The sequence below is a fragment of the Podarcis pityusensis genome (assembly GCF_964106645.2).
Source record: "Podarcis pityusensis genome assembly, chromosome: 3".
Taxonomy (NCBI): Eukaryota; Metazoa; Chordata; class Lepidosauria; order Squamata; family Lacertidae; genus Podarcis; species Podarcis pityusensis.
Window position 1 is genome coordinate 98201001 of NC_138026.1, and position 24208 is coordinate 98225208.

At 41.8% G+C, this 24208-nt stretch overlaps 1 protein-coding gene across 2 annotated transcripts in view; it reads left to right on the top strand.

Annotated features, from left to right (window-relative positions):
- LPGAT1 (lysophosphatidylglycerol acyltransferase 1) overlaps positions 1–14339 on the top strand; it is a 59750-nt gene extending 45411 nt beyond the window's left edge. For both annotated transcript variants that reach the window (XM_081000605.1, XM_081000604.1), the window contains 3 exons: positions 1250–1376; positions 5636–5742; positions 7311–14339. In XM_081000605.1, coding sequence (XP_080856731.1) covers positions 1250–1376; positions 5636–5742; positions 7311–7462 — 386 coding nt within the window. In that variant the 3' untranslated portion in view covers positions 7463–14339. The remainder of the gene's footprint in view (positions 1–1249; positions 1377–5635; positions 5743–7310) is intronic.
- The last annotated feature ends 9869 nt before the right edge of the window (positions 14340–24208 follow it).

The following is a 24208-nucleotide window of genomic DNA, read 5'->3' on the forward strand; positions in this document are numbered from 1 at the left end:
ATATGGTTTCCTGTGATTTAAAACTTCTACTTAAATAATAATGAAGTGTTAATGTAAATGGGCTATAAATTAAAATGTGTATCTATATATTGTTGTGTTAAAGAGTTAATAAATAATAGCCGCTATTTTGTTTGCTAAAAAAATATTTTGAAAAGGGCTCTGTCTGCATTGAGAAAGTGTGATGAAGAAGCTTTTGAAAGCTTGAAAGAGAATGAGTAACTAAGAGAAGAAAGGTCTCTAGGCGATGAGAACTTACGCCAAAACAAATATATTAGTAGGTTGCCATGTCTTCTTTGATACTACTTCATACATTCCATGCTGATCCTGGTATTGAAAACAGATTTGTGTACTAAGCCTGTTGAGACCAGAGGTTGCAAGCACTTGCAGGCTTCAGCGGTGTATCAGACGTATGTCATTTCCTCTGCCCAGGGAGAAAGTGCTCCTACACCGAACATGGCACTAGGTTAAGCTTTTTAAGTGCTTGGCTTAATTAGCATCTCACTTGTTGACAGAATGCCAGAAATTTAATGGTGTACCTTTAATGCTTATTGATAATTTAAATCATGTTGGTTAGGGCATGGTGCTGATAATGCCAAGGCTGCAGGTTCGATCCCCATATGGGACAGCTGCATATTCCTGCATTGCAGACGGTTGGACTAGATGATCCTCAGGGTCCCTTCCAACTCTATAATCCTATGATTCTATGTTGTTATTAAAACATCCTCACATTGTATATCTGAATAATCCTACTAATGTACATACAGCCATAGAAACATCAATGTATTTCAATAAGAAGTTCTTTAAAGCAAGCAGCAGTGCTAATAATACACCTTGAATTATTCCTTCCTAGGGCTATATGGAAGATACAAGGTAGATTTTTTTTTTTTTGGGTGAGAACAGGGTGAGAGGGATTGGGGAGGGAGGGAGATGAAGTGGGGTCTTTGGATAACCAGAATTTAAATAATTGAAATGTATGACATCATGATCAAGGATAGCCATTTTTGTATATTATGATTTGGAATATAAGGGAGTTTTCTGCCAGTTCTCTAATTTGAGAAGTAAGAGTTGAACATGTTCCTGCCTGCTTTGGCATCGTGTAGTATGGTGGTATTTCATCAAATCATAGAATACAGATTATTATCAAATGAGTTGGCGTGATGTACTGTATTAGAACAGAAGTATGATACTAAGAATTGAAAATCATACTCTTTCTGTTTCCTTTCTTTTGTTCTATAATCCCCTTTCTTAGAAAGTAAATCAAAAGGTCTTCAGTGGGTGATAGATACAACCATTGCATATCCCAAAGCTGAACCCCTAGACATCCAGACCTGGATTCTTGGCTACAGGCGACCAACAATTACACATGTACATTACAGGTAGGACAAATATGTTTGTCTTCTGTTAATTTTAAATTGAGACCTGGAAAAAATACATTAGGTACTTGTATTTTGGAATATGACTGGCTTGAAATAAAATTTTCACATTGCTTTCTTCCTCAAAGCTCTTCATTTTTGGACAAGCAAATTATTTTCAATAAGGTAACTTGGGGGTGTATGTTTGTAGATAGAAGTTTCTGGGGAAAAGTGAGGTTTTTTACCTCCCAATAGCATAAGAAAGAATTCATCAATAGCATATGCAGAATTCATCATGCGAAAGGCTGGGCTGGATGAATCCCAAGCCGGAATTAAGATTGCCGGAAGAAATATCAACAACCTCAGATATGCAGATGACACAACCTTGATGGCAGAAAGTGAGGAGGAATTAAAGAACCTTTTAATGAGGGTGAAAGAGGAGAGCGCAAAATATGGTCTGAAGCTCAACATCAAAAAAACGAAGATCATGGCCACTGGTCCCATCACCTCCTGGCAAATAGAAGGGGAAGAAATGGAGGCAGTGAGAGATTTTACTTTCTTGGGCTCCATGATCACTGCAGATGGTGACAGCAGTCACAAAATTAAAAGACACCTGCTCCTTGGGAGAAAGGCGATGGCAAACCTAGACAGCATCTTAAAAAGCAGAGACATCACCTTACCAACAAAGGTCCGTATAGTTAAAGCTATGGTTTTCCCAGTAGTGATGTATGGAAGTGAGAGCTGGACCCTAAAGAAGGCTGATCGCCAAAGAATTGATGCTTTTGAATTATCGTGCTGGAGGAGACTCTTGAGAGTCCCATGGACTGTAAGAAGATCAAACCTATCCATTCTTAAGGAAATCAGCCCTGAGTGCTCACTGGAAGGACAGATCCTGAAGCTGAGGCTCCAATACTTTGGCCACCTCATGAGAAGAGAAGACTCCCTGGAAAAGACCCTGATGTTGGGAAAGATGGAGGGCACAAGGAGAAGGGGACAACAGAGGATGAGATGGTTGGACAGTGTTCTCGAAGCTACCAGCGTGAGTTTGACCAAACTGTGGGAGGCAGTGGAAGACAGGAGTGCCTGGCGTGCTCTGGTCCATGGGGTCACAAAGAGTCAGACACGACTAAACAACTAAACAACAACAAGCATAAGAAAGTCAGACTATAACAGCATACTCCTTGAATTAAAGCCAGTACTTCAGTTATGGTCAAATGTGTCTTTTGAAAACCAAAGCAAGGAAGTTGTTTCTCACTTGGCTAATAATTAGACATAGAGGCCCTATCCATCCATCCATGGCGATCTTACATAACATCATACAATGTGGCTCTTGCAAATGTGGCAAACATTTACTGGGTCTGCCCATGACATCTGTAATGAAGAATGCTGAATGCCAGGTCAGTCTGCAATAAACCATGCGGATCCATGCTTTGATCATGGATGAACAGGTGTATCACCAAGACCTGCTCATCAGGTGTGACGTCAGACATCAGTCATGCACATTTGCCAAAGAAGTCTGGTTAGTCTTGCGTTCACTTGCCATATGTCCGCCATGCGTTTACATGTATTTGCCCTGCAAACAATAGTAGTGTTTACTACAAGACTCGCTTTCAATGTATCTACCCTGGATTTGCCACACACAGCATAAAGTTGTCCTCTGATAATGACACAAAGCAAGTTGATAGAGGCTTTGGGAAAAATACTGAATAGTGGGGGCCAATTAAATTTAGCTTTAATGCATAAAGCCTACAACTAACAGACCACTGAGTGCAGGCTAGAGAGTGGGGGTTGAGCCCACCTTTCCACAGTGACTTGTCACTAAGTCTGGCTGCTAAGTTGCTTCTCTGTTGAGTTACCTGAAATAACTTGGGAGAAATATATTTGGAAGAGAAGGCTCAGCATTTACTGTTTTCTTCTGTTCTTTCTTTCTCGGGTCCAGTTTGGACAACCATTCCTGGCTGGTTTATGAATCCAGTAACAAGTGCTCCTCCCTTACCCCTTTGCTCCTTCCATCACACTCTGTCTTCACCATGAAGATCCTGACCTGCATTAAGCCAGATTCCCCCACTTTTTGTGTAATGCAAAACTCTGCTTTAGAACAAGCCAAGATCTTCATGCTGAAGCTGGTATACAGCGGAAGGAGAGAAGGGTTTAAGGAGGGTTATTATATTCGATACAAAAATAGTCAAGTGGGTTTATTATATTTATTTTAGAAATGTATGTTCCCCTTTTTCTTCAGTCCACTTACCGTTCCAGAGTTCAGCTCCGTAGAAAATGTTCTGCATAATTTCAGCAGAAGCCAGCTGTGCACAGTTTCAGTTGCCTGTGATACTATCAAGGAACATTTTACCCTCCCATGTAACTCCTGGAGCAGTTTTGTACTTTATATGGTGACAATTGAAAGGCATGCAGCAGTTTTTAAACATTAAAAAGGTGAACCTTCTACTTGAAGCATTAAGGGAGAGAGGTACGACCAGTGGTCAAGTCAGGAATCTACTGGTATTCATGCAGTTGTGAATCCAGGAGACCAGGATGACAGATCAGTGGGGGAAATGCTTGGGTGGGGGAGAACATTTGAACAGAGCTGAGACCTGGCACTTCATAATCCTATTCAGTCACCTCCCAGGTCTCCCTTGAGAATGTGTATTGTATAAAACATTGCACACACAGCTGCAGCCTGTTCCTGCAAATCTTTTCAGTGTTGTGAATTAGAGTTTAAATAGCATTCAGAAATCTGCTGAAGGTAATGAAAACATAACAGTGTAGGAAGGGCGAATGAAAGGTGGGATGGCAAACAGAATCCTATTATGAAAGACTTTTTCTTTTGGAGACTAAACTCAACTAGTCATTTCATGCCTTTAACTTGAAGGCCAGTGCACAGCAGTCTTACATAAGAGAAGCCAAAAGGCACTTACGTTAAAGAGCTCGCTAATGAGAGTGGAGAGCAGCTACTTTCTTGACCTTTCGATATCTTCCAGGCTTGTTGAAGCTAAAACGTAATAGCAAGATCCTGGAGAAAAAGAGAGGCCGTGATGATGTGAATGGAAATTTATTGGTGAAATGAGTAAGATGAATATTTGGTGGTTGAAGTGAGCGTGAAATTTTCCATTCAGTAAATTAACTTTTTGTCATGGGGCAGTGAAACAATGTTCCTCTAGCTAGCCATCCTATTATGATATGTATTATGAAGGCTTGAGGGGGGTGCAATTTGATCTTGTGTTTTGTAATATTTGGCGCATAGGGTTAAGTGCTATGGTGATGGCACAATAGGATGCTCTTCTCTGGCTCTTCCTTTGAGGACTGACCCTGGCTGTTGTGGCATAAATGATGCTATTCTGACATTAAGGAAAAGTCCTGTTTGGTGCAGAATTGCGCCCCAAATGCTCTCATGGGGATATAGGGCCATACTAGTTGTCCGTACTTTGCTTACTAGATTGAAATTCTGAATCCAGGGAACTAGAATGAGTTCAGGAACAGAAGGCACAGCATATATGCAGACGTGTTTTATTTACATATGAATAGAATGATAAAGGCTGACGATGCAATGGGAACTGGCCTTGAGAAAGGAGCAGAGGAAAGTTGGAGAAGAAATGTGCCAGGATAAATATGCTTGATGGACGCTTCTCATTGTGAAATATGAGTTGGACTGGTTTGGTACAGGGAACCAATGTTTGAATATAAGAACTTTCAGAGTCTGCATCCCCCCCCCCCCGAAAAAAGGTGTGTTGACAAGGTGGTAGGAGAGTGGCTACACTGACTGCATCTTCCTTCCTAGGGAGAACTGTTTTGCCTCCTCTTTAATAGCCTTTCACCAACACGTGAGGACTTTTTCTTTCTTTTTTCTTTTGCTTAGACATGCCTTCGGATTGATTGTATGTGACTAATTAAGGTATTTGAAAAGAAGTGTATCTGAAGGAGTGTGCATGCACACGAAAGCTTATACCTAAAACAAACCTAGTTGGTCTCTAAGGTGCTACTGGACAATTTTTTATTTTATTTTTTATTTCGCCTGCGTCAGACCAACGTGGCTACCTACCTGAATCTAAGGTATTTGAAGTGTGCCCCTAAAGATTGTTGCAAGAGATGAGTCCAACAATTGGTTGCTTTTTAAAAAAGTGTAATGGGTTATGCAAACAGTTCTTCTGAGAATAGAATAGAATAGATAAATAAATAAATAGTGGAGAATATGCCAGGTCCTGTTCCAGAGTTCACCTGATTCACCTTACAAATGGGAAATGATTTCATATGTCTAGTATACTGTTCTGTCTGTCTTTGAAATGCAGGATTTTTCCAATTAAAGATGTACCTGTTGAGCCTGCAGCCCTCACCATTTGGTTGTATCAACGGTTCATTGAAAAGGAGGATCTTTTGTCACACTTTTACAAAACAGGTAACACTTTCTTAAGATAAAAAGCAAGCATTTTAAATATTCATCTCCTTTCAAGCGTGTTTTCACTTAATGGTCAACTAATTAGAAGTCTAGGATTAAGTTGCCCACTATCATTAGAGATGTGAAGGTGGACATTTTCTCCCAATCTTTCTGTTGGTTTGTTTTCCTGTTCTACCTCCCCCCTCCAACAACAAAAAATGGAAAAATTGGGAAAGCCCTATGGTTTCTCCCAATTTTCCTGGGTTTTCCCCAAGCCACCCCATCTCTAGTTATCATCTCAGGTCTTGGACATTGCATTTCTAACGTACCTGAATTTTGCGGAACTTTTTTTTTTTTTGGTATTGTTGGCTTTGTTATGTGCCTGTTAATAAATAAAATATTTAGAAATGACTCTCTTAAAAAAGTATTGAGCATGCCACTTTCAGCCCAGTCCTCTACATGTCTACTGAGAAGTAAGCCTCGTTGAATTTAGTAGGGCTTTTATTGCAGCATGAATGTTAAGATTGCAGGCATGGGATCAGCCATGCGGGTAATGCAAAAGTTGTCGTTACATATTCTCTTACTGTCTTGCTGCACTTCGTGATGCTATTGCATACGAGTCTAGATACGGAGCGGCATGAGCCTTTGGGAAGGGCAACTGGAAAATTCTCCTTCCACAGGAGCTGGAGGGAATGTTCTGACATGTGAAGAGGGGAAAGCATAACTTGTAAACAGTGGTAATGCTGAAGTGGAGGAAGATTCCCCAGTGCGCATTGAAGCATTTTAAAATGCACATTTTTTTTAACTTTATATGCTGCTACCATGCTGCCCGAGGTAATTCTTAACAAATGTTTACAAATCTCATTCTGAAAGCGTAACCCAGGCTTACTCAGACTTGGCCCTCCAGATGTTTTGAGACTACAATTCCCATCATCCCTGGCCACAGGTTCTGCTAGCTAGGGATCATGGGAGTTGTAGGCCAAAAACATCTGGAGGGCCAAGTTTAAGGAAGCCTGGCCTAACCGATTGAGCCCTTTTTCTCTAGGAAGATCCAAGTAATCAGCTCCCCACCCTATGCACATTAGGGAAATCTGATACCATCTGTAGTTGGAGGTTCCTTTACAAATAAATAGCTTAACCTGCCCTTTGGATCCTTTCCAACTCTACAGTTCCATGTTTCTAATTACGACATACGCCACACATCCAGTATATTAATGTGTATACAAATCTGCCAAGCCATTCTCATGCTGTCTCATTGCAGAAATGGCACAGCCGTTGCTTCCTTAATTTCACTTGCAATTCAGGAAAATTAAGGAGGGCCTAAGAAGCTAAACAAATCCGAAATCCTGTAGATCCAATTCTGCCTTTTCTCCTACTGCAGAGAAGAAGAAAACACACTAGCAAAACTTAATTATGTTATGAGAAGGATTTTTAAAGTCTGGCTTGTTGAGTGATCCGCATCTTGATGAATGAGAGCCAGTGCTGTGCCACATCTGCATTTCACCGAGTTCTTGTTCTGTCCATGATGTGGCAACACTCTGAAAAGGCAGCTTGAATGTGCAACTAACAGACTGTTCTTTCTCTTCCAGGAGCGTTCCCCCCTTTGCAGGGACAGACAGAAATTGTTTCCCGGGAGATGACCCTTAGCAATTTGTGGCTAATACTCGTACAGTTGTTTGCGTTTTTGTCAGGTGGTATGTGGTACTGCATTCTTCAGTATTTTTATCAATGCCTATTTTAAAAGGTGAATGAATGGGACCTAAGAACAAGAGGAACTTGGTACTTTACAGAGTGCATCATGTTATGTTCAAATGTGAATATACCAGGATAAAGGAACATTACTGGATGGACTTTCTCCCCCTTCGGGAATTTTAAACTCCGCTAGGAGAGAGAATCAGTAACACAGCAACCTAATGATGTATTTTAAGAACTGTCCATATTTTTAAAGGGTGTGTCTTCCTCGCACATCCACGTCAGCAAATTCGGAGTTTGAACAGGAGATACAATTATACAACCACCACAGGTGAACATCTGCAGCAAGATTGCTTTCACCGCAGGTAGTATTCAGCATTGTAGTAAAAACTCGGAATCTTCAGCAACTTTCTTTCCAGTAGCCTGTACTGCAAGTCTTGTGGTAGAGATCCCTCATCTGCACAAGCTCAAGTTGTATTGTAATTAATCATGCTGGATCTGTTTAATGTACTCTGCAGACCTGGTTATGGTATTGTGACTGCCCCATGTTACCTGTTTAGTAGATACCTCTCTCTCTTCTTCTTCTTCTGAAAAAAAATATCTCAGTGAGATCTTGTATGGGAAAGCTAGAAAAGGAAAAGCGCTCTGCAAAAGGCATTAACTGTGTCATGAAGTATTGAAGAAATTGTGCATACCTCATTGACCCATCTGTTCTTCCCATGTTTTTTGTCTTCAAATCTCTTGAGAGCATCCTCTCTTAAAGGTACTTCACATATGGCACATCACATAACCCGCTTCCCATTTTGGTTTTACAATGCATTTTCTAAATTGGGATCTTTTCTTTCTTTCTTTCTTTTTTTGCAAAACGATTTTGAAAACGCAATACAGTGATAGAAAAGAGCATAGCTTGAAAGGAATTTAGATGCTGTCCATGACAGATTGGATTCTTGATAGCTGTTAGCAGTTCAGAAAGGTCTGTGGATTGCCATCCCTAAAGTGTACCTGTTGCCACAGTCTAGCCCAGATGATATGGGTGGGTGTTGTTTTTAACCTTTATAGAGGCCTTTATTTCCATTTGACGCAACAGTACCTGGAACATCCATGTGAGGGTTTATGCCAAGCACCACAATTCTTTTTCTTATAGGAAAAATAAATAAAAGGAAGTTAGCAGGGTCATGAAACAGTATATCTAGTCACTGGGTAAAACGTTTGCTTTACCATCCTGAACTAATGTAAAAATTCTCCGAACCATGAAGAGCGTTATGAAATCTGCCATCTTGCTGAAAAATGTCACTGTCATAGAAAGGGAATTTTAATTTAAGAGGCAGACTGGCACTAAAGCAGGATTTCAGGTTATACTGTTACAGTTTTATAATGGTTTTGAAGGAAAGATATTTGTTACCTATCACTCTTGGAACGTTTGGCATCCTGTCTGTATCACTATATGAAGATATATTTAAAAAGAACCATTCCTAGGAAACAGTTCCTAATTTCCACATACAGACGTGCAAACGAAGCTTGAATGACAGAATGTTGTCTTTTTATGGACTGTAAGTTTTTCTAAGAGCCAAGCCAAGCCAACAGTAGTTGTCTGTGCTAAGTTTGAGGTATATATTCTCCTGGTTTTCCCCTGCCCAAAATCACATGAGAACCAATTTTGGTGAGTAGTATACAAAATAAAAATATAAAACCACAGCATCATCCTTTTTTCTTTTGCTTTGAGTGGGGAAGAAGGGGAATGGGAAAAGATGAATTTCCCCTAGCTATGGGAATGAAATGTCATCTTACTGAATACAGGCGGATAGTGTTTTTAAATAATGAAATGCATTTTAGCATGGATGATTGCAACATCCACCATTCATTCTAGAAGATAACTCCGGTACATTTCACTGGAATGAGACCACCGCAGATACAGGGCAAAAAGTCAGTTTGCAGTTCAGACCTGCTTTTTGAACTTCATGCAAACTTAAAGATAAAACATAGAAATAAAATCCATTTTAAGTAAAGCACTTCTTGCAGAAGGAAGCCTTTGGGGGGTGGGAGTGGCCAGAGTTCTTTGGTTTTTAATCCTCTTTGCCTTGTTGTGTTATAGCAAGCAGTTTGCTTCATTTGTTACGGAGTTCATTTCTGGTAATGATGTATGTAGCTTCAATCCTGAATGACAAACATCTTGAACTGGGATGCAAAGCAGCAGCTGCTCTTTTAGTGTATAATTTATTTGGACATGCGACCTATTTTAGGAAGGGCATGATTCTGAAAACGAAGACTTGCATCCATGGGCGTAGCCAGGATTTGGGGGGGGGCAGGACTTTTGTTAGGGGAGGCAGAACCGACGTGATTGGTCAGTTAAGTATATCTATTGTTTTACTTGATGGGGGGGCAGCTGCTCCCCCTGCCCCCTCTTGGCTATGCCCATGCTTGCATCTAAATGTAGGCAGTGAAAACTAGGTATGCATTGTTCTGCTTCATCAGACTTCCTGTTCTGCTATAGCTGCATTGAATTCAGCAGAACCAAATCCAGAGTACGTTTGGGGGATACAGAAGAATGGAAAGCTAAGAGAACATTTTTTAAAAGTGTGTGTATATACATGAAATGCTGTATATATGCAGTAGGTTGGTCCAGTCTGTTTTTGAGTACAGTAGTTCAGTTGAAAACACCCTGTGTTAATGGTGGCTTGAGCCTTCCATTTAATACAGCATTTCATAGTGAGTGAGGCTTCAACATAGGCATCTGGTTGGCCACTCTGAGAAGAGGATGCTGCCTGTTCCAGCAGGCTCTTTTGTCATTGTCCTGGGTTGTCTGCTTCTTACAAAGAGGAGACAGGGGATTCCTTGCGTCTTGGAATATAATGAACTTCCTCAACATCTTTTGCATCACCTGATCCCACATAAGACAGTATCTCACAACTCTGTATCCAAATTGTAGAGTTGGAAGGGACCCCGGGGGTCATCAGTTCCAACCCCCTGCAATGCAGGAATTTCAACTAGATCACACTACTGATGGCCAGCCAGCCTCTGCTTAAAAACCTCCAGTGAAGTCCACCAACTTCCAAGGGAGTCCGTTCCACTGTTAAACTGTTCTTCCTGATGATAATAAAAATATTAATAGTAATAGTTATAATTTTGTTATTCAACTCCTGCCCATCTGAGTTGCCCCAGCCACTCTGGGCGGCTTCCAACACACATAAAAACATAATAAAACGTCAGACATGTTTAGTCGGAATCTCCTTTCTTGTAACTTGAATCCATTGGTTTGAGTCATCTAGATGACCACCTCACAGTTCCTTCTTTGCAGCAGCTAGCTCACATTATAATTCATGTTCCTCTTATGTACAATGAAAGAGGTGCATTTATATAATGGTATCAGAATAGCTGAAGATTGGAAAGGGACCACTAATTTGTGTTGAACTACTTCAATAGGCACCCTTGCTTTCTCTCCGGAAACAGTGTAGAGCCAGCTCATCCCATGCTGAAGCTTACCATACTTGTATGCCATCATATAGGCATTAGCAGCCGTGGGACGTATCTTGATGCATTGGGGTCATCATGCAAAACTCACCTGGCAATTCAGACATTGCGACACTCTTAACACACACACACGTGCATTTTTCAGCAGCGTGACTGGAGGATGTAACGTTAGAATTGACTCTGAATAATAATTATTTTATTATTTATTAAATTTGTGTACTGCCCTTCATCCGTAGAATTACAACATTAAGAACACAAAGTACATGATAAAAACAAACACTTAATCCCTCCCTCCCACAGCACACTTAAAAGGGCATCAGATGTTAGTTGGCCAAAGGCCTGGTTGAAGAGGAACGCTTTCATCTGGCGCCAAAAGGTGTATAATGAAGGCACCAGCCGAACCTCCCTGGGGAGAGCATTCCACGATAATGAGGGCTGCTTTGGCAAAGCCTGAATGGTGGATGGCAAATGCCCACTCACAAAGCTTGTTTTACTATGGCCTGCATATTTATTTTCTATCCAGAATAGTTTATGTAGAATAATATGCCCAGCGGAACATTGTTTTAACAAATCTAATGGTTTTACATGAGACAGTTCCATTTAAGCATTATGGAACAGAAAACACAAGGATAAAAATTACGATGCTTTCTCAGGTTTGGTGTGGGTGTTGGAGATTCAGCTGAACCTATTCTTAGTCTTGCAAATTTGCATCGGTATGTTAACTAGGTAGTGTAAAACATCAACTGAAGAAGATAGTAAGCGTTTTGAAGGCTAACCATTTATTAACAAGAAACCATCACGGCCTTAACCGCTTTAAAGTGATGCGTGCCATTCACACAGATCCCTTCCTCCCCACTCTTTGAGTTGATAGTCACTGTTCTGCAAGCTTTCTTAACGTTTACGCATTATGCTGTTTTTAGCAAGAACTTAAGTTACAATTGTAAACCTTACTTTAAAGATCCAAAGGTTTTGTGGTGTTCAGGAAGCAAGACCATACTCCTTTCAAATCCAGCCAAAATATGTCAGGTCTGGTCTGCAAACGTGTGTTTTTGCGACTTGGTTTGTTCAGCGTATGACTCACAACTGAATGTGCGAACTGCTTTTATGGAAAAGCATTGCGTTGCGAAGTAATGTTAAGTGATGGCTCATTGAGAGATAGAGCCTGAGTCTGTGAACTGGGCCAGTCTAATACAATTATGCAAACCATGCCTAACCTACTAACATCTACTCCACAGCTTCTTCTCATTTTAATGGGGACCCCCTTATTATATCCTAACACTGCAGCACTTGGTGTTCTGTGCCCCAAAGCTGCTTTCCATCCTCTTAACTGTTCAGTGCATCGTCCCATCTGTCCGTAGAAAAACAAGGATACCAAACAGCTGTGTGGGGCAGCAGTTAAAGCTTTGAGAATTTCCTCTAGACAAAATGTTACATGCACTTGGGACCAAAGTTAATGAATTTCTTTCTGGACTTCTCAGCATACAGGTTGGTATGAAAGAATGGCACTGACACTTGGCCTTTAGCTGTGGATTTCTGTTTCTCCCAAAAAACAAACACAATGAAGCTTACAGCTGAAGCTACCATACTGATGACAGGTGGCGGGGGGAGGGGAGCCACATGAAAATGAACGTATGAAATAGCACGTTTTGCAGAGTTACACGCTTGGTTTTGTAAGGAGGGAGTTGGAAGATTAAACTGCAAAGTCATCACAATTAGTTGTGAATTGCTTTTGTTACTCTTGTACAAAATTTGTAGGTTGTCCTGTTGTATACCTGTCTGCGAAAATTCCTTAAGCATATGGTGGCTTTGAGAAAGTCTATGCATTTTATTGTTATACTTCTTAAATGTCCAGTACAACCTTGCATTGAATTTCCTCCTTGATGGTGATGAAGATGATGGGGTTTGGGATGCCATATTCTTTAGTTTGGTCTTTCATCCCCTCTTTTGTGTATCTGTTTTTCTTCTTTTATTTTATGCCATATGTGATTGGAATGATTACAGGCACCATGGTGTAAGTCTGTTAAAGGACTGGTCACATTTGGATTTTGTGCTTCGAGTTGATTTTTCTTTATCAAAATAAATAACCAATCAACATTCTTCTTTTTTTATACTTCCGCAGATACCAAAAATGCTTTCCTCTTCGCAGCCAAATATATGGCATTATTGGGTTTGGAGTTTCTGTTTTCTATGTTACAGTTGTTAATAGACAAGAAAGGGAAATAATGTGCCGGGTTCATTTTGTTTCCCATAAAACATTGAATCGGCTCTGTTAATTGTTCTTGCTGCAAGTTTGTATGTGTGTTAGCTAAATATATGGTTTGTTAATTCTGCTTCCAGCTGGAATAGTTCTATTTATAGCTCTCAGGAATAGCATAGAAACTCGTCTTTTTCTGCAAGAAGGGACTGGATTGTCACCTGCCATTTTAACTCAGTCACGGTAATAACTGCATAAATGTTTGCAGAGATCTAGCGACCAATAGAAAGGTATGAACATTTCAGAGTTGCTTAAGGGAAAGGAGGAGGCTGCTGCCATAACGTATATTTGTTTGTTTGTTTGTTTGTTTGTTTGTTTGTTTGTTTGTTTGAAACGTATGCAACCACTTTAAAGAACGTTTAGCTTAAAATAAGCAATACAGGGTTTCATGGTGCCACGGACTTACTGTCCTGTGATGCAGCGCTCTAGTAACACTAAGGCCTGGTTCAGGTTAAAAGCAACCCCACAGGGAGAAGGTGTGGCTTTGTAAGCTGGCAGAACTACTGTAGAGACACTAATTTGCAAGCGCAAATGGGGGTTGCCTCTATGGCCGTGATTGTGCAATGACACGACCCTTTTTGTGCGTTGCCACCGAAGCTCAGATTTGCACGTGGCTGGGTAGGGCGTGCTATAAAAACACCATCCGAGGTTGAGTCCTACGCAAACCTGGTGGAAGCCCTGGTTGTTTGCACGGAGGCGCCATTAGTCTGAACCCTTAGTCAAGCGGTGTCAATGTTTTAAGCAAAGTGGCCGTAATAGGAAAGTAGAAACAAATTGAACTCTTAGGAGCGAGCCGAAGCACATTGCTCAGTCCAAAGAACTGTGCATTGTGGTTACTGTCTACCTCTTTGTTTCACCTCTGGATTTTGTTTGGGTTTGGATTTGTGTTCTTTGTGCTGATGATGAAAGTGTTATTTTTTAAATCAAAATCAAAACGAGGGTAGGGGGAATGAAGTTTAAAGCACTACAAGATCCGGTGCTGACCAGCCCCGTTCTGCACGTCCTTGACAAAAGCCATTGTTTTTAATTCCTAATATAAATAATGTTTGTAAAGTTCCTTCCTGCTAGGAGGAAAATATGTATTTTTAAAAGGGGGGGGGGGAATCTGTCTTTTGGCTATAAGAATGTCAGCTGTATGAGCAGGTGTGATCATATCATAACATGCTGATTGGATATAAATCAATAAAGTTTATACCTCTCAGGACTCTTTGTGCTTGGTCTTTTGGGTAATCTGTTAGCAGGCTCTGTGGATTCCCCAGCTCCAACATGTGGGCAGAGAAGAAGAGTAGAAGAAGAGTTTGGATTTGATATCCCGCTTTATCACTACCCTAAGGAGTCTCAAAGCAGCTAACATTCTCCTTTCCCTTCCTCCCTCACAACAAACACTCTGTGAGGTGAGTGGGGCTGAGAGACTTCAGAGAAGTGTGACTAGCCCAAGGTCACCCAGCAGCTGCATGTGGAGGAGCGGGGAATCGAACCCGGTCCCCCAGATTACGAGTCTACCGCTCTTAACCACTACACCACACTGGCTCTCAAGAATATGGCAAGAGAGAATATGATGTACTGATTCTGGTCATGTGAATTATGTAATGAACTTTGGCCAGAAACTAACACAAATTTGTTGACTTGAGTACCAGAATGGCATTGGAAAAATAGCAAAGACCACAGTGGAAATGAGGTTAGAGGTTGCAAAGGAGTAAGTTGGAAAGCATTTGCCAGAGTTTACAAGCCAGTCTAGATCTAAGTACAGTGGTACCTTGGTTCTCAAACGTAATCCGTTCCGGAAGTCCGTTCCAAAACCAAAGCGTTCCAAAACCAAGGCACACTTTCCCATAGAAAGTAATGCAAAATGGATTAATCCATTCCAGACTTTTAAAAACAACCCCTAAAAGAGCAATTTAATGTGAATTTTACTATCTAACGAGACCATTGATCCCTAAAATGAAAGCAATAAACAATGTACTGCAGTCAATCAATCAATCAATCAATCAGTAGCTGAACTGGGTTCCACACAGTCACAAAAAACCCCCCGCAAAAACAAAAACACAAAATAAATAGCAAAAACAGACAGACCTAAGCATAACACTCAAAACGGAGCACGTTCAGCTTCCGAAAAAAGTCTGCAAACCGGAACACTTACTTCCAGGTTTGCAGTGTTTGGGTTCCAAGTTGTTCGAGTACCAAGGCGTTTGAGAAGCAGGGTACCACTGTACATCAGAAATGGAGTGAGCTACCAGGAGGGGCATTCACTTTCGTTTTTACACCACTGCTAAAGGTTTTGCTGAGTGTGTCTACTCAAACATGTTTGTAGATGATCAGTGTTCTAAAATAACAGGTTCAGGAAGGGGACAGGGAAACTCCTGTTCTGATCACTGTCACTCCTCATGGACTAGAAAAAAGGATTAGCACTCACTCGTGAGTTACCATAATACCAAAACAGCAACAATAGGTCAATGGCAATGCTGCTTAATTTCCTGTTTCCCTTTTACTGCCACCCATTTTTTGAGAGACCCCTGAATAGATGGCCTACTGTAGGTGCAATGCAATTCTAAGTGCATAGATGTGCCAAACGAAACAAAAGAGGGGGAAGCATATTTCTATGTTGACAGACATAAAGTCTAAGAAATTTGTTGTGTTCCTTTGTAGCCAGTTATATCTGTCCTTGAGCCATGCCCTCAAAGCTCTGCAAATAGGTGTCCTGGTTGTAACAGAGCAGGGAGGATTCTACACTGTTGTTATTATTGGGTGAGATTCAGTCACAACACCGACAAAATCAGGTTGCACAATTAAAGCTGTTTTGGCACACTTGCACGACATACTTGCTCCCCCCCCCAAAAAAAATTCAGACACTTTGAAATTAGGAAAGCAATGGGGCATTGCATCTGGAATGTGTGGGATAACACTTACTGGACAGAAGAAGAGTTTATCACTGCTCTAAGGAGTCTCAAAAGGGACCCGGGTGGCGCTGTGGGTTAAACCACAGAGCCTAGGTCTTGCCAATCAGAAGGTCGGCGATTTGAATCCCTGCGATGGGGTGAGCTCCCGTTGCTCGGTCCCTGCTCCTGCCAACCTAGTAGTTTGAAAGCACGTCAAAGTGCAAGTAGATAAATAGGTACCACTCCGGCGGGAAGGTAAATAGCATTTCTGTGCACTGCTCTGGTTCGCCAGAAGTGGCTTAGTCATGCTGGCCACATGACCCAGAAGCTTCCTCAGCCAATAAAGCGAGATGAGCGCCGCAACCCCAGAGTCGGTCACGACTGGACCGAATGGTCAGGGGTCCCTTTACCTTTACCTAAGGAGTCTCAAAGCAGCTAACAATCTCCTTTCCCTTCCTCCCCCACAACAAACACTCCATGAGGTGAGTAAGGCTGAGAGACTTCAAATAAGTGTGACTAGCCCAAGCTCACCCAGCAGCTGCATGTGGAGGAGCAGGGAAGCGAACCCGGTTCACCAGATTACGAGTCCACTGCTCTTAAACACTACACCACACTGGCTCTCAGAACATCATATAATGTCCCCGCCACAGAACATCATATAATCTCCCCGTCAGCTAATCCAAAGGCATGCTTAATAAATATCAGGTGCTGCTGAACCGCCCTACAGAGTTTGTCTAAACATATCAGGATTAATGCTCCATAAACTGTATGGAAATGACCAATGTGTCTATTTTGGAGTGGGGCTTCTGGGCATAGCTGTCAACTTTTCCCTTTTCTTGCAAGGAATCCTGTTCGGAATAAGGGAATTTCCCTTTAAAAAGGGGGAACGTTGACAGCTATGCTTCTGGGTGTTATTACACTCAAGAAGAGAGGGTGAGATTCTTCTTTAATGAATGATAGCAGCATCCAATGCAAGGTAGAAGAATACATGGAGAATAAGTGGTTGAAATGTTAAATCTTTTAAAGCATTAGGTCTTTTAGCTCAGCCTTTTTGATGTGATAGGAAGGACAAACCTAATGCAAAACTTGAGTGTTTGTTAAAGGTACATACAGCAAAGTCAGGAGACCAGGGTGGAATAATTAGCACCAACGCTGACTTAAGAACACAGTCACATGCTTCTTGCTGTTTATGCAAATATGCATTTAAGGAGTTTAGGTAGCACATTCATCTATTTTTATCATCTGTGTTTTATTCAGAAGTTAAATGTAAAGCTGCAAACAATAAAGAAGCTCATTTTCAATTAGGCTTCATGTGGTTTCAAAAACAAGATATATGTAGCATGTGAAAATGCCATACAATACTATCAAATGCCAATTCCAAGACTCAAACTGAGGGTTCCTTTGTTTCTTTCTTTTTAGAATTCTCTTTATTTTTGTAAACTGTGTAACAGTTATCTTTAAAAAAAATAATAAGCAATAGGAAGCATGGGGTCATTGGGGATTACATCCAGATTGCTTGCTTATGTATTTACTAGCAACGTTATACCAGGCATTGCTGACGAAATTCCAGGAAACCAAGCCATCAGGGCAATTTTGAAATCTGTGGTTAAAATCAATGCAGTTTTGAAAGGTCCATTCCATCACCTTGATTCAGAACAACATCCAACTCCATTCAAAGATAGATGAAAATCTGCTCCCTCATCTGATACACAAACAACTTCTCAAAATATAGAGTAGATTATTGTGTTTACACTCCACCTTTCCTCCAATAAAAGACATTGGATCAAGAGACTGTATGGCCAAAGTTCACCCAGTGAGCTATTTGGCCGAATGGAGAGTTGAACGCTGTGGTCTCCCAAGACCTATTCAAACACTTTAACCATTACATTACACTGACTCAACACCATGGTTGTCCCAGCAAATGGTGCAAGGTACAAGTTCTTCTTTTTCATTCTGGATTCAACATTTAAATATTTGTATATTGCCCAATATTGTAGCTGCCAGCTGATTTCCTCACCCTTTTCTGCAAACACATAAAGAGTGGTCAAGCTGTCAAACAGTCTGGAAGCCTCAGTCAGAGGGTGGCTTTTTCCTATAGCTGTTTTCTTCCGCTTTTTAAAATCTTCAGAGTGTATGAAAACATGAGTTGACCACAGTGCGTGGAATATGGCATGAGGTATTCTGTTTTTGCTCTGGGCACACCAGCTACAAATATAATGTATAAGTGTATTTCCATATTTTCTATAAGACCCCTCTGTACAATGTTAAAAGTGACTGCAAAAGGAGATAAATTGCAGTTGTCATCAGCGCTACACTTACCATAACAGTATTGGAGTCATATTTGAGCATGCTCAGAAGAGTTGCAATTTGGGGGTTATGGCAAATACCTCTACACTACCTGGAATGAAGAAATGCAAGCTCCCTTGATTCCCATTCTGAGGTGTTCTATTTCTCAATGGAGAAAAGGGGTTGTACAGGAGAGAGTGCATGCCCAGCCCAGCCCCATATCGTAGAAATGGGAGCATAGAGGTTCATTTCCCTTCTGTATTCTAAGGAGGCAGCAATGGCCAGTGCCCGTTGGGTGGAAGGTGGAGAGACCCCCAATAGTCAGAGCCAATAACAGGCAGACCAAAATTAACTCCAGTTTTGTCCCCATCTTTCTCTCTGCTGAGCTTAAAAAGGGAAACATTGGTGCTGCTCTAGGTAGGTTTTATTTTATTCGTTTTTTATCTTATATTTTGGAAATGTACATCCGGGTTTTCCCCTTTAATTTTTTTCGGGTCCCCCAAGAGAGTGAGGCCCTAAGCTATAGCTTGTTTAGCTTATACATAAATTCAGCACTGGGTGGGACAATGATGAATGGTCAGAGGGAAAAGAGAGAGCAGACTGGGATGTGGTGGTGGAAGCTGGAGAGGCAACAGGGTTTAGTGAGCGGGAAGAGGCTGTGGCAGAGAGCAGTTCAGACCCTGAGGCTGGAGGGGAGAGGGGCCAGGAGACAGAGATGAGGCAGGCTGCTGAAGAATCCAGTGAGTCTCTCCCTCCTGCTGTGACCAGCTCCTCTCCTCTCTGGTCTAGAACTCACAGAGAAATGAAACGCAGAGAGGAAGGAGGGTGGTTGTGCGCAGACACAGCCTGAGACTGCATGGAAAAGACCCAGAAGAGGAGGAGTCCTAGTGGACACTGGGAAGGCGGGAACCTTCAGTGCTTGCAACTGCTTCATTGGGGCAAGATCGCCTAGAAAGTGTTGCTGAGACTATTAGCTCTGAGCTGTGGTTTGTTTCCTTGAATAAAGATTTGACTGCACTGGGCCTTGGGTGATTTATTGTTTCTGTTGTGGACCTATGCCTGAATCCAGCCCTTCCCAAAAGCTGAACAGGAATAGTTATTCATGGTTTAGCCCTGAACAGCTGCCCCCCACTCCAGTATCAGCTGAACTAGAAGAAAAGTCAAAGCAGGGTAACTGACACCAGAAGCTGACATACCCTGTGCTTTGGCAAGAACACTTGGATCTTGAAAACATGGATCCCAGATGGTTTCGGGATATTGAAGCTGACCTTTTATTTTCTGAAGATGAACATGTTAATATCTTTTTTCCTTCTTCAACTGTTACTTGGAAAGGAAATAAAGGAGCAGAAAATGAAGTAGTTGTACTTCCAGGGCCATTTTAATTTAAAAAATGAAGCATCATGCTCTTGCCATAGCTAGTTGGAGAGGAATCAATTATGTGAAGTCAACAGATAGATGCAAATTTGCTTTATTATTTACATTGGGGGTGATGAACTGTGCTCTCCTGGTGTCTCTGGACTCCAAATCCCATCAGCCCCAGAAAGCCTGACCAATGCTTAGAAGTTGCAATACAACATCTGAAATCTTCAGTGTGCTCAACTTTGGCTGGCTCATTCTTAGAGAACTGCTTCAGCCGAAGACACCAGAGTGTCTGGATTTGTTCATTTCTGCTGTTTTTATATAATACACGTCAACCTTGAAAACACCAGCCTCTCTCTTGACATAAAGAGGGATGGGGGGAGGGCAAGAGGCATATCACATCTCTAGATAGAGCTAATTAAATAAGAACCTTTTATTACCATGAAACTTCGCAGATAATTTCATTACCTGCTGTGGGGAGAGAGGGTGAAATTAGAATGTGGAAGAGATGCGTTCTCCATTTTCATCTTTATGAGACTTCATCTTATGGCCAGCTTCAAACACAATTGTAAACTTGTTCGTTTCATGGCAGATAAGCCCAACTGTGGCTGTTCTGTCTGTCTCATAATAATGTATAATAGAAAGTTCCCAACAGGCTGGATTACTGCCATGCGCTCTCTGTGGGGCTGCCCTTGGGACTGATTTGGATACATCAGCTGGTGCAGAATGTGGCAGCCAGACTGTGGCCAATGGCGGCGTCAGAGCATGTGACCCCATTGTTAAAACTGTGTGCTGGCTGCCCATATATTACCAAAGCAGGTTCAAGGTCCTTGTAGTAATTTACAAAGCCCTGAACAACTTAGGTCTAGGGTACCTCAATGGACCACCTGAACGCTTACATTCCAGCTCAGTCACAGAGGAGCATCATGGGTTGTTCCCCAAGTTGGTGAGGCTCATTTGACAACAACAAAAAACCCAAGCATTTAGTTTCATTGGCCCGGTATTGTGGAATACTCGCCAGCAGAGATTCAGCAAGAACCTTTCATTCCAACTTTTAAATGCCTGCTGAAAAGTTTTCTATGCCATTGGGCTTATGCAGGTGAGTAAGAATACAACAGTTATCTGATTTCTGATTTTAACATTTTATATAGTTTTATGTACAATGGTTGTAAGCCGCTATGGTTTGTTTTGGTTTGTTTTTTTTTAAAAAAGAATAACGGTCTATCAGTATTTTTATAAATACAGTGGTACCTCAGGTTACAGACGCTTCAGGTTACAGACTCCGCTAACCCAGAAATAGTACCTTGGGTTAAGAACTTTGCTTCAGGATGAGAACAGAAATCGTGCTCTGGCGGCACAGTGGCAGCAGGAGGCCCCATTAGCTAAAGTGGTGCTTCAGGTTAAGAACAGTTTCAGGTTAAGAACAGACCTCCGGAACGAATTAAGTACCGGTACTTAACCCGAGGTACCACTGTAAAATTAATAAATGAACATTGTGTCACATTTGACTGTGTCCAAGTAGCAAGTCCCAGGATGGTGCTGTGCAGCTAGAACATTTAAGTTGCTCTTAGAGATGCATGGGTCAAACAATGTTAAATTTGACTCTTAAAAAGATTCACGAGGATTATAGAGAACTCCCACCACTGCACTGGAGAACAAAATGATAACACTGTACTAGCATTTTATTTATTTATTTTGCCTTGTAGCCACAGTTCAGCTTTCCTACAGTCAAAGTCCAATATATTGAGCCAATGCATGACCTTGCACCTCTTGCCTACCTTGAACATAGTTGGCAGCCAGAAAACCTTTGGAGCCATGCCCACAACACGGCAACACTGAACAGTGGGTGGCATGCTTTGGGTGCACAGACAAGATAATATAATTACTGGATTTTATATAAATGGGACACAGTTGATGACTGTAATAAACCTCTCTGCATATTAATAGCCCTCAGGGCTGCACTGAATGTTCTCCCATTTCATATTTCAGGTTGGAAGAAGTGCTTTAAGAGTTTCCCTCCCCAACCCTCCAATTTATAACTTTTTCTTGAATCTCTCTGCTGCTGTTTGCCGCTGCTGTACCAGCATCTTTTCCTCCTTTCCTGTGCTGTGATGAGCGAGCTCCTGCCCTCATCTTAATTTGGAATGTGCTTGGTTAAAATGTCTTATTTTTTGATTAAAAAAAACCATCAGAAAACTTTGGGTCTTTTTGCTAATTAGCAGGTTCCTTTTTTATGCTCCCCCAGCCATCTGAGGCAGCTGCAGAGGCACCTGATCGTGCCCTAGATTCAGGCCCATGGGCCAATTCCAAGTTTCTTGGGAAGAGGCATTGCTTGTTAAACCATAGAACCACAGATTGTTAGAGTTGGAAGGGACCACGAGGGTCATCTAGTCCAACCCCCTGCAACGCAGGACTCCTTCGCTCAACATGAGGCTCAAACCCACAACCCTGAGATTAAGTCTCATGCTGTACTGACTGAGCTATCCCAGCTCTAAACCACTCCAGGAATTATCGCTCTGGGAGAGGAGTTGTTGTCTCCTAACAACTGTCAGCACCCTTAGCAAACTACTGATCCCAGAATTATTTAGGGTAAAACCATGACAGTTAAAGCAGTATTGAGGTGTTTTCAGTAAATGGTGTGAAGGGTTTTAATTATAGCACCTCTTTTGCAAGGTATGACATTACATTGATGCAGGGGTAGGAAGTAGCCGTAGGTAAGGATAAAGTTTCACCTCAGCTCTCATCTTCATCTGTGTTGCTGCTGTCCTGCCACAATATGGGTTTTTGCTGAAGACAGCCTGCCCTAGTAGCAGTGCAACGGCGTCAAAACACTACTGCGGATTATTGGCATGCCTCTGAGATCCAGGAGGGCGGGGGAATTTAAGAGTTAACCTACCTTCATTCAGTGGGCATAAATCAGAGTAGAATTTTTATGCTAGACAGAATCAGGTGCACTAAAATCCTTTATTAAGCTGATTCTGAAACTGCCGATTGATTCCTGGAACAGTATGCATTTTCATTTGAATTTTTGTGTGTGTATGTGTCATTTGAATCACAAGCTGCTCAATAAATACAAAACTCAAATGCATATTTTCTCCCCATCCCTAAGGAAGTATCCACATGGCACAATCTGGCAAAGAATACGCCTGGTGTCCCTGATCCCCAAGGCACAGAACCCCCTAATGCTCACGAGTGTGGAAAGTCCCCAGCTTCGTTAGCATTTGCTAATTCAATTTCCTCGGTGCCCTGCAACTCCTCTATGCAATCTGCTAATCCTGATATCCTGAGAGGTCATGCAGCTAATATGCTCTCTTGCTAAGGGTGATGATTAAATTAATTAGACATACTCCATAGGCTGTGGAATTGGCTGAAGAATGTATTAACCCAAAATTGTAACACTGGTTTCAAGCTAAGTTTATTATGGCTCAGGAGATGAGGAATGACTGCTGCCACTTGTCGTTGAGCCCCAGACCTTTGCACTGTACAAGCTAAAGAAGAGATGGAGAACTTGTGGCTCTCTAGATCTTTTGAATTTCAACTCTCCTCAGTCTCAGCCAGGGGTGATGGGAATCATACAGCAACTTCTGGAGCTGGGTCCTCAAGACACGGAGACTTACGGCCGAAACCAGGTTGTGCTGTGGCAGGCAGGTAGAATCTAGGCACCCATTTCTTGGCTGCGCTCTAGAGGCATGCAGGCAATAGATCTATCATTCTGCCAGCTTGCTGGTGTCGTTCAGTCTTAGGATTCCATTGTTGCAATCTATCATCAAGCTCTCATTATGACAAAACAGAATAGCAGCTATAAGGTTCTAAAGGCAGCGATCCTATGCCACTGAAATTTTAGAACCCAAGGTCTGCCACTGCACAAATTTATCCACCAGTTTGTTTGGAACGGTGATGGACAACAGAGCTAGGCACCCTCTTTTAAAGTGAAGAGCCTGTTTGTACTTTTTGGAGCACTACTAGAACCAGTAGCAGTTGGAGTGAGATGGCTGCAAGCCATCGGTACCAATACAGGCTCTATCTGTCATGGAGTGGCTGGATGCTAAGGAGTGGTGGGAGACACCAGCTGGGGAACCCACAGGGGAACCCCCAAAGGAAGAAGGTTCGGAGCCAGGGGATTGGTGATGGGACAACAATGTGTGGTCAGAACGAGATGAGGGCAGAGCCACAAGATATAGAACAGAACCTTAGCCTTCTGAGGAACTGAGAAAGGAGCTTTAGGGAGCAATGGGAAGGCGGGGACCTTCAGTCCTCGCAACTGATTCAATTGGGCAAGATCTCCTGGGATGGGTTGCTGTGAGCACTAGGACTGAGCTAGTTTTGTTTCTTTGAATAAAGTGTTAGCATCACTGACATTGGGTGCTTGATTGCTTGATTGCTGACCTATGCCTGACTCCTGACACCATCCTACCACTTTATTTGTTGTGACAAAAATCTTCTTTGTCTCTCTCTAGCTTAAAAGAAGGTAAGAACTAATATTTTCCAGAGCACTGTGGTTTAGAACAAGTTTCTCCAACCCACCCTCCGTAAATTTGCTGTTGGGTTTTTA